The sequence below is a fragment of the Orycteropus afer genome, unplaced genomic scaffold, assembly GCF_000298275.1.
Source record: "Orycteropus afer afer isolate SDZICR_OR568_19922 unplaced genomic scaffold, OryAfe1.0 scaffold00130, whole genome shotgun sequence".
In the NCBI taxonomy this organism is placed as follows: Eukaryota; Metazoa; Chordata; class Mammalia; order Tubulidentata; family Orycteropodidae; genus Orycteropus; species Orycteropus afer.
Genome location: NW_006921717.1, coordinates 3689538 through 3700026, shown reverse-complemented (window position 1 = coordinate 3700026; position 10489 = coordinate 3689538). Strand labels below are relative to the sequence as shown.

At 59.6% G+C, this 10489-nt stretch overlaps 1 protein-coding gene across 1 annotated transcript in view; it reads right to left on the bottom strand.

Annotated features, from left to right (window-relative positions):
• LTBP3 (latent transforming growth factor beta binding protein 3) overlaps positions 1-10264 on the bottom strand; it is a 12533-nt gene extending 2269 nt beyond the window's left edge. Inside the window, exons 1-18 of the mRNA XM_007944773.1 lie at positions 9943-10264; positions 9642-9844; positions 9346-9451; positions 9051-9143; positions 8752-8874; positions 8142-8300; positions 7873-8058; positions 7439-7455; positions 7291-7363; positions 7008-7106; positions 5111-5236; positions 4885-5016; positions 4654-4782; positions 4341-4463; positions 3941-4063; positions 1617-1739; positions 1261-1380; positions 217-391 (exon numbers count right to left, since the gene is read on the bottom strand). Of these exons, the coding sequence (XP_007942964.1) occupies positions 217-391; positions 1261-1380; positions 1617-1739; positions 3941-4063; positions 4341-4463; positions 4654-4782; positions 4885-5016; positions 5111-5236; positions 7008-7106; positions 7291-7363; positions 7439-7455; positions 7873-8058; positions 8142-8300; positions 8752-8874; positions 9051-9143; positions 9346-9451; positions 9642-9844; positions 9943-10252 (2420 nt within the window). The 5' untranslated portion in view covers positions 10253-10264. The remainder of the gene's footprint in view (positions 1-216; positions 392-1260; positions 1381-1616; positions 1740-3940; positions 4064-4340; positions 4464-4653; positions 4783-4884; positions 5017-5110; positions 5237-7007; positions 7107-7290; positions 7364-7438; positions 7456-7872; positions 8059-8141; positions 8301-8751; positions 8875-9050; positions 9144-9345; positions 9452-9641; positions 9845-9942) is intronic.
• Between the last annotated feature and the right edge of the window lie 225 nt (positions 10265-10489).

Genomic DNA, 10489 nt, shown 5'->3' with positions numbered 1-10489 from the left:
CCTCCCATTTCCGGGGCTCCCCTCAGCTGCCCTGTGATAGCCAGCTTCCTCAACGTGGCAGTCAAGACCCTTGGACGTCTGGCCCCACCCGACTCCCCCCCAAGCAAAAATAATTTCCAGTTCCTCCTCAGACTGGGGAGGGATGGGACCAGGTATGATCCATGTGACCCCCCAACACTCACACACTCACACACACACACACACACACACACTATATACAGGGGAGCCATCTGGTGTGGGGAGGGACCTGGAGAGCACTCACCCTCACAGCTGTGCTGGTCCTGGGTGGGTGTGAAGCCGTCGTCACAGACACACACATAGGAGCCCTGCAGGTTCTCGCAGGCCCCATGGGGAAGGCACAGGCCTGGGTCCTGGCTGCACTCATCTATGTCTGTGGGGAGCAGGAAGCAGGGTGCACAAGCCACTGATGAGGGAACCCAGCTTCTCTGTCCCTGGGCCTCCCACAAGTTCAGAACCCAAATTTCCACTCTTGATTCCAAAGTACACACAAGAAGAAGTCCACTTGTGTGTGTCTCTGCATGTGTGTAGATGTATGCAGATTCATTGTGGTTGTTCTCCTTTAAATCTTCTGTGGCCCCACTGACAATGTCCTAGCACAGGTGCCTACTGTCCCCTCAAGACACAACTGTTTGTCTTTCAGACGCCACTCCATGCACTTTTCTGCTTAGGGAACCCCTTCAAGTCCCACGAATCCAATTATCCCCTCTCCTTTGCAATGACTGGTGACTGTTTTTTGTTTGTTTGTTTTTTAACTGTGCACCAGCATGTAACACGCACAGTGTGCACAGGAGACCAATGAGTGAAGGAGTTGCATGTTATGTGCAGAAAAATACGGTAATCCTAGTCCTGCCCTCTTGGCACCCAGCACCGTGAACTGTGAGAATCAGTTAATATCTTGCCCTTTCCCAGCTGGGAGCCCTGATCATTGTCCAGACCCTGTACACAGCATGGTGCTCAGTAATCTTGTTGGATGGATGCATGTGTGGGCCAGCTGATGGGGCAGACCAGTGACTCAGTATCTGTAAAGAGCTCAGTGCAGTGCCTGGCACACAGCAGACACCAAGGAAGCATGAACTTACAGTTAACAGTATCCTGTTTTCATTACTATTCCAGGTGAGAGAGTGGAAAGACACATAATGGGATGTATGAGTGGAATGACAGGCCACACCAGCAGTGTGCCTGGGGGTTCACCGCTCTCTGCTGCACTCCCCCGAGCCCTCCAGCCACTCCCCCCCATACCTTGGCACTTCCTGCCGCCCACCAGCCGGTGCCCCTGGGGGCAGAGACATCGGTAGGAGCCATTGGTGTTGATGCAGTCACCTCCAATGCAGGTTGCGGGGAAGTCACACTCATCAATGTCTGGTGAGGGGATTGAGGGGGTAGACATTCTCAGGGGTTGACTACCCCAAACACACACACACAGCCTGAAACTGCCAAGGGGTTCCCAGAGCCCAGGGTCTCACACTCCCATGCCCCATCTCCGTGGGGGCTGGGCCTGGAGTGCCTGGGTTATCTAAGGTCACCCCTGGGCTCAGGGCTTGGGCAGCACAAGTGCTGGGGAGAGAGGAAAGGACAATCCCCCTCCCAGGCCTCACCCTCACAGCGGCTCCGGTCCCTTGACAGGTGGTAGCCAGAGAGGCACTGACACTGGAAGGAGCCTATCGTGTTGGTACAGATGCCATTGTCACACACGTCCCCAGTCTCACACTCGTCCACATCTGCAGGGCAGGGGCGTGTCAGAGGGCCAGGCTCAAGGTGGTGTTGGCCCTCTGCTACCCCATAGCCTGGAGTACCAGAGCTGAGCAACAGAGCTCAGGAATAGCACAGACCTTCACCCAGGAGGTGACGAGGCCAGGTGCTGCCAGGGGCCCTCACCAGGTGGGGGCTGAAGAACTCCAGCCATGGAGGAACTTGCCCTGCCCACCCCCTTCACCCACCCTCACCAATCAGGAGACCCCCTTCCCAGGTCCTCTGCTCCCATACTTTGCTGGGCTTCCTTGAACTTCACTTCACTTATCCCTGCCCCTCACTGCATGGCTCCCTGCCTCCTGTGTACATAAGCCCCACCCTCTCTCTTTGCCCTTCCCACAGAATACAGTTGCCCATCCCCCTCTGTGGATTCATTTCCATAGTTTCAGTGACCCATGGGCAACCACAGTTGGAAAGTGTAAGACAAGTAGTGATGAGATCTCTCCCTGTCCCACTTCATCCCACTTGGGATGGGAATCGTCCCTTTGGCTTGCATAACCAGGCTGTATTCACTACCCTGTTAGTCATTAACCTCTTCTGGGCCTAATTTATAAATTACACTTTAGCACAGTTATGTGTAAGGAGCTCTGGTGATGCAGTGCCTAAAGCATTTGACTGGCAACCAGAAGGTTGGTAGTTCAAACCCACCACCCTCTCTGCGGAAGGAAGATGGGGTCATCTACTTCCGTAAAGATTCACTGCCTTGGAAACCCAGTGGGGGTCACTATGGGTTAGAATCTACTTAGTGGCAGTAGATTTGCTTTCTTGGTTTATATGTGTTTTTTTTTTTTGTTTATACAAATGTACGTATGTATATGGGAGCTCTGGTGGCGTAGTGCCTAAGGCATTTGAATGCTAATCAGAAGGCTAGTGGTTCAAACCCATCAGGCACTCCTCGGAAGGAAGACTGGACAATCTACTTCCATAGACATACCGCCTCAGAAACTCAAGGAGGGGTCGCTATGAGTCAGATTTGACTCGAATGCAGTGAATTTTTTTTGTTTTATGTTATGTATGTATGGGACAAAACAGTGTATACAGAATTCAGTACTATCTGTGCTTTCAGGCATCCACTGGGGGTCTTGGAATATCCCTTGTGGTTAAGGAGAGACCACTGTACTTTCTCCTGCTCACACATAAAAGAACCTGGCTCGCCCCGGAGGACGAACTTCACTGCAATCCTCTCAGATAGAAGCTGGTGGCTGCTCACAGCCTAGACCCCTCGCACCCTCCGTGTTGTGTCAGTGCCCAGCAGACGAGCTCCCCCACCAGGAGCTTTCATCTCCGAGTGGATGACCAAGCTCGATCTCTGGCCTCACTTCCTTGACCCTTCAGCTTCGGGCACCCTCACCTTGGCATCAGCCACTCCACTCACTCTCAGGAGCACGGGGGCTTTGCTCACTGGAGCTGCCCCACGTCAGAAAGCTGCTTCTCCAGTCTCTGCTCACCTTCCCTGAGCTGTCCCTGAGTTCCTCAACTGACGGTTCCCAGCCTAAACCCCTTTTCTCCACAGCCTGAACCCCAGGGCTCTTCACTGGAGGGCCCACGAACAGGAACTTTCTAAAACCATCATGAATCTTCTGCCCTTTAACATACTTCAGGGTGATGCTCAGTCTGTCCTCAGCCCCAATTGCCTTCTAGACTTTAGAGTTCCCAGCACAGTGTGTTGTTTCCCATCAGAGACTTTGCCTGTGCTGAGCGCTCTGCTTGCATGCTATTCCCTCTCACCCTTCTTTGCTTGGCTAATCCCTAGTGATCCTTTAAGACAGGCCGCCTCCCCCGACACCCCTGGTGTTCCTGGGAGCCTCCTAGCTCCATCCAGGTCCACACACTGTGCTCTACTGGTATCTAACGTTCCCCAGTTTCTCTGAGTCCTGTCCCCAGGATCCAGAGAAATAAACATTAGTGTGGGGGTGAGTGCAGTTATCAACGCCCCCAATTCTTGGATATCAATTAATTTTCCTGCAGATTTCGGTAACGTGTTTTGTAAATGCAGTTTCAAGCCTGGCCTCCTAAGACTCTGAGGAAATTCCGGCGGCCCTTCCTCGGTGAAGTGTACTGACAATGATCAATGAACTCAGGCACCCACCCGCTGTACAGATGGGGCGACCCGGTCCCGGCGTCAGCACGGGAGTGGGTGGTCGGGATGGGGCGCAGGGCTGGAGCTCACCCTGGCAGCTGCGGCCGTCGGCCCCAGGCACGTAGCCCTGGGCGCACGTGCAGCGGAAGGAGCCCGGGAGGTTCTCACACCAGCCGGGGGCGCAGGGGCTGCCTTCGGCGCACTCGTTCACGTCTGCGGCGGAGAAGATTTGCCTCGCACTCTGATCCCAGGCTGTAGTGGGGGCCTCCACTCCTGGGAGGCTGCACTTGTGGTCTCCACCGCCTAGCAACCTTGGAGCAGGCCCCGCCCACTGGCCTGAGGCCCCGCCTTCCACCCTGACCCAGGTCCGCCCTCGCCGCAGCAGGCCCCTCCTATTGGCCTTCAAGACCCGACCTTCTAGTCACCCACCCAGGCCCCGCCCACTGGCCTCCGAGGCCCCGCCTTCCACCCAACCTGGGCCAGCCCTCACCGCGGCAGGCCCCGCCCCCCTGGCTGCGGTAGCCAGGCTGACAGGCGATGCACTTATAGCTCCCGGGTTTGTTCTCGCATCTGCCATCCGGACAGGAACTGGGGTCCCGGCACTCGTCAATGTCTGCACAGGAAGGAGAAGGAAGAGGACCCGTTTGGAGGCCACGGGGCCGACAGGCTCCTCGGTAGGACTGTCCTCCCCTCCGCGCTCCCCGACCTCAGCCTCTGAGCGGTCTAGCTCGGCAGACACTGGCGTCCGCCCCCAGCCCTAATCAAGAGACAGCGAGGACCCCTCCCTTCCTGGCGTCCCCCACCTTCGCATACGGGTGGTCGGGAGGCCTTGAGCCGGTAGCCAGGATAGCAGTTGCACTTGTAGTGCCCGGGGAAGTTGATGCAGGAGCCGCCGTCTCCGCACAGGTGGGGCTTTGCGCACTCGTTCAGGTCTGAGCGGGAGAAAGAAGCGCGAGAGGGTGCGCCGCGGCGGCGGGAAAGCCCCGCCCCGCCCCGCCCCATTGACCCCGCCCCAGGCCCTGCCCCGCGCTCACCCACGCACGAGCGCCCCCCAGCGCCGACGTGCAGGCGGTAGCCTCGGTTGCAGTGGCAGTTGTAGGAACCTCCGGTGTTCATGCAGCTGCCCCGCCCCGCGCCGCACGGTTCTGCCTCGCACTCGTTCACGTCTGAGAAGGGCGGGCAGGCGGGGAGACGTCAGCGGGGTGTCCGGCCCAGGGCTGCCCCCGGGACCACCCGCCCGGCCACGCGCCCTGCGCTCACCCACGCAGTAGCGGTGCTGCGGATGCGACCGGTAGCCTGGGTGACAGTGGCAGGAGTAGTCGGAGGGGCCCGGGACGCACTCGCCGTGGCCACAGATGTTTTGGTTCAGCCGGCACTCGTCTGTCTCTGTGGGAAGGTGCTTGGTAGGGAGCGCTCGCCCTCTGCTGCGTCCCCAGGGAGGGACATGGACAACCCATTCCTAACGATCCCAATAATACCTAAGCCTGGTCACATCATGACTTCATGTCCCTGCACCCCCTATTCAACCCTAGGACTCTTGACAGCTCTATCTCAGATAACCCCAATTCCACGACTCCAGGTAGCACCAAACCAGGACCCCAGGTACCTGACATTCCCATCTCCTTTAACCCTAGGACCCTTGATACTTCATCCCCACTCACTCCAAGACCCTGGCCCCAGTCACCCCAAACCCCATCACACCTCCATCCCCTCAGGGCCCCTCAGTCATTCCAATAACCCTACCCCAGAAGCTCTGAAACCCCCCAGTCACCTCATACCCTAAAACCTGTAGACTCAGTGACACCAATATCCTCTACCCCAGTCACCCCAAAACCCTTTGCCCCAGAACCTGAGCCTTCTCCATTCCAGAATGGTTGATTGCCTCCTCACCCCAAGGTAGGCAGGGGTCTGGTTTCCTGAGGAATCCTTGTTTGCCCCAGGCCTGTGCACAGGCAGATTCAGGGACCCTTCCCCTCTCTGTCCCCAGTCACAGGCCTTCCTGCCTTCTTCCTCTCTCTTCCTGGTTCCCACCAGCCTCCTCTCCAGCTCCTCTCTCCTATGCACCCCAGGCTGTGATGCTGAACTTAGCACCGCCCCACACATGGCCAGTGGGCTTTGCAGGCTTATCTACCTGAAGTGCCTCTCTCCTTCGGGTCAGTAGGCCCCCTTACCATCCTCTTTCCCAAGCCTCCCATGTTCTCTCTCCTCCGCATTCCACAGCTCTGGGGGCTGTTACCAGGTTGTCCCAGGCTAGTAGAGCTCCAGGACAGCCACCTTCCATTCCTGACCTCACTCCAGGACCTCATCACAGCTCAAGGGTTCAGGGAGGCTGGCAGCTCCCTTGTGGCTTAGAGGTCCTCACAGACCTGGGCTTGACTCCGTCCCAGCTGTGCGACCTGGGACAAGTTACTGAACCTCTCTGAGCCTCAGCTTTTCACTGGGAAATGAGGTTTAGAAGTGGCCACTTCACAAGAGTGTGAGAAAGTTCAATTGTACTTAGCATCTAAGTCTCAAGACGGTGCCTGGTGCACAGGAAGTGCTTAGTCGGAGCTAGGAATGTCTGTGCTGCCCAAACCCTTCAGACACTTCCCACAGCCTCCGGGATCAAATCCAAGCCTCTTAACAAGGCTCCCAGAAGCAATGATCTGTGTGTGGTTTTACCCTCCTCCACCAGTGTGTCATGCTCCCTTGATGCCTTTCAACGGACTCGCAGTGTCCTTTTCCCTAAACCTGCACACCCTATTCTGTCCCTACTTCTTCTTTAACCTTCAACAATCTTTAAAACCCCACTCAGGAAGCCTGTTCTCACTGCCACCCCACCGATCATCGCGAAGCCCAGATTTCCTTCCCTCTTCTCCGATTATGGTCATAGCATTGATAACACACACAGATATTGACTTATTGCTCTGTGTACGGTTTGTCTTCCCCACCAGGACAACAGATGGTTGTCTGTTTGGTTCATGGCTGTATCCCCAGCACCTACCCATTGCCTAGGCGGTGGTTGTCTCCGGCTCACGTGTGCAGAGTAGAACTGCTCAGTGGGGTTTTCAAGGATACACGTTAGCGCTGTGCATTGACTAGGGAGGAGGGAGGGGAAGGGGGAAGAACCTTTGGGGCGTGGCCTTTGCAGGGCGTGGCCTCGCTGGGCGGGCCTTACCTGTGACCTGCGTAGGGGCGATCTCCACCGCACTCCGCGACGTGGGCAATTCGGGCGGGAACAAGCGCATGGTGGGCGGCGAGGGGCGGGAGATGAGCTCTGAAGGCAGCAGCGCAGCCCGTCAGGGGGTCAGGTGGGTGGGCGAGTTGGCCCGCTTCCAGCAGGCCCTCGGTGGGAACATCACCCCCCAGTTCCCCGCCTCCCAGCGCCTCGCTGTGAAGGCCCCTCTCCTCCCCGCGGTGATTTAGCCCCTGAGGACTCGTCTCTGCAGTGCCCCGCTCACCAGGGTAGGGCCGGGCAGGAGCCGTGGTGGCGGCCGCATGGCTCTGCTGTGCTGAACGCCCCTCGCTCACTGGCTGCGGGTGACAGCGGCCTGAGTCCTGGGTTCCCTGGCCTTCCCGCCCCTCTCCCATCTGGGCTCGCATACTCACTGAATCTGTGGTCACCCCTGAAAAAAGGAAGAAGATGGGGCCATCAGTGCTGGTCTGGAGGAAGGGAGCGGGGTCAGAGACCAGCAGTTGGGCCTCTGTGATTAGGGTCTCTCGAAGTTCAATGATCGAGTCTCTGGGTCAAGGGTTAGATCCTGGGGTCAAGGAGTATCTGCATCAGGGATCGGGAAACCAAGTCTGGGGAATTTCACAGTGGGGCAAAAGCGGAATGGTTACTACCCAAGGTTAAACCCCTGGGTCAGGGGTCAGAGCCTCAGGTCTGGGGGCAACATTTGGGCTGGATCCATGGATCGACGGGATCAAGAAACCAAAGGAGTTCAGGGGTCAGAGTGATACATCTGGAGAGCAGTGGTGGGGTCAGGGGGAGGAGCTGGGGGTTAAACTCTGATCAGAAAATGGAAGGAGTCAGGCCACACCTCTGTCTTCCTCTGTGCCCTCAGGTGGTGGTGCCCGGCTGGGGCTCTCAGGCAGCTGCTGGGGCTTGGGTGGCCCATCAGGATGCAGGAAGAGGGAAAAGTCACTTTCGCCTTGAATGGTGAGTGTCTGGTGGGAGGTGAGTATATGGTACCCCTTCCCGGCAGGGCAGATCTCCTTGAAGGCGGCTGTGGCCAGAGCAAGGGACACACGATGAGCGTTCCCTGGTCAGGCACCGTGACGGCCCCCGGCCCGCCCACCCCAGGCTCACCAGTGCCGTCGGCCGGGCAGCGCTGGCACCTTGAGCCCCAGGCCTTGCCAACGCTGCAGCAGCAGAGCTGGCGGGTGAGGCGTGTGGTCAGAGGGTGCTGGCACTGATGCTCAGGGCTCACCAGGCGGAAACACAGGCTCTTCTCTTCCGGCTTGTCTGCTGTGGGTGGGGGGGAGGCAAGGGCATCTGGGCCTGAACACGGCCCCTGTCCCTCTTCCCAGCTGTTTAGGTCTTACTCCTTTGGCTGCTCATGACCTCTGAAACCTCTGTGACTACTGACCCTAGCTACTAAACTCATCTCTCCTTCCCATTCAGCTCCTGATCTTATGTCACCCTTTGACCCCACGTGATCCCACCAGTCTAGACCGCACCTCTTCTACCCACTAAGTCCAGATGCTCTCATCTAACTGATTCCATATTATCCCATGAGGCCTCTAACCCCAGGTCACATGAGAGCCCTGACCCCACTGATCCTGGATCCTATCCACTCTGGGCCTTGCTCCTTCTTTGCCCCCACCCTGACCTCTTAGGAATGCTGACCCTGACTGTTCAGAGCCTTACTCCTCCTACCCAGGCCTGTGCCCTGCCAGGGACCTGGCCCCAGGCTCACCAATGCACTGCGTGCGGGAGGGGCCCAGGCTATGGCCAGGCGGGCAGACACAGCGATAGGACCCAGGGTTGTTGAAGCAGTCCCCATGGCGACACATGCCAGGCATGGCACACTCGTTGATGTCTGTGGTGAGCAGGAGTTTGGTCCCTCTAGGCTGGGGCCACAGGGTGACAGCAAGCTGCTCCAAGGACCCCAGGGTCCTGCCCCAGCCCCGCCTCCTCCCTTTGCCCACCTTGAGACCTCCCCCAGTGACAGGAGCTTGCCCCTCCAGCCCTCATGGTCTCCAGGCCAGTTCCTACCCTGGCAGTGGGTGCTGTTCAGTCTCTTGTAGCCCTGGGGGCAGTCAGCGCCCACCTCCCCACGCACAGGCCCCGGTTTCTGCACCCCTGTGTCTGTGGAGAGAGTACAGCATGGCTTGGGGGGGGACCTGGGGGCCTGCAGAGGGGGAAGGAGAGCTCTGGGGAATGGGCAGTGCGGGCTGAAGAGGAGGCGGTGGGCAGTGCGAGAGCTCAGGCTGCCCTGGGCTGGTGTTCCCGCCCTGGGGTGCGGGTGGGTTCTCCCTGCAGTGGGGTACCCCTCTGCGCCTGCACTCACACTGCAGCTGGGGACACTTGTGGCACTTGCTCTGGCCCCAGGCGGTGCCGATGCTCCCGCAGCAGTCTTCCTGCTTGGTGAGGCCGGGCAGGGGGTTGCTGCCACACTGCGGGAGGGGCACGGAGAGCAGTCACAGGGCGCCCAGCCCCCACCCGACCTCCCTCCTGGGCTCTGTGGGTGGGGCATGGGGGTGTCCTGCTCCCCGTTCCCCCCAGTTTTGAGCCATCCTCACGAACTGGGGCAGTGAGTGCAACCTGAGAGACCCAGGGCCGGTCCGGGGCTGTGGGGTCACTCACGAGCTGCTTGGGCAGCGTGTCCTGGAAGCAGCGGCCCAGGGGCTTCTGGGTGGGAGGCCGAGGGTGCGAGGGCTTGGGATGCGGTAGCAGGTGCTGGGCGGGGGCCGGGCCTTCGGCGTTGAGCCCCTCGATGCGGTGCACCTGCACGGATGCCTCGGGCGGGTGGTGCACGCGCACGTTGACCACGGGGGGCGGGGCCTGCACTAGGGGCAGGGCAGGCGGCCTCAGGGCTGCCCCGCCCCGGGACCGCCACCGGCTCCGCCCGCCTCGGCCTCCCGGGGCCGGCCCCGGCGCTGGGTACCTTCCGCTGAGATCTGGCCGGGCCCGAGCGGCACCAGGAAGGCCGCGTGCTGGGCAGGGGGCCCCTCCCCGGGCCCGGGCGGGTCGGCGATCACCTGGACGGCGTAGATGGCGTGCTTGCTGGCCACAGAGTCGCCCTCCGGGGCCAGGGGCGGCAGCGCGCCTGTGGACAGGGCTCCGGCCCGGCCCAGCCCGGGGCCTGAGCCGCCGACGCCCCCGCCAGCTCCGCCGGCCGGCACCTGGCAGAAGCGACCCGTGAAGTCCGGGGGACACAGGCACTGGTTTCGGGAGGAGCACTGGCCGCCGTTCATGCAGGGCAGAGGGCACACCACTGGAGAGGCGAAGGGAGGCGGGGTCAGGGCCCGGCCAGACCCTCACCCACATCCTGCCTCTCCCTACGCCTCCCTACTTCCTCGCCACACACTCTGTCCCCCCCTGGGAAGCTGGTGACACAGCCCTCTCATTGTGTGGAAACGGCGCTCCCCTACCGTCCTCATACCCACAGCTGCTGGGTTCTGGAGTCTGTTGGACTTGACCCTGGGCAAGTT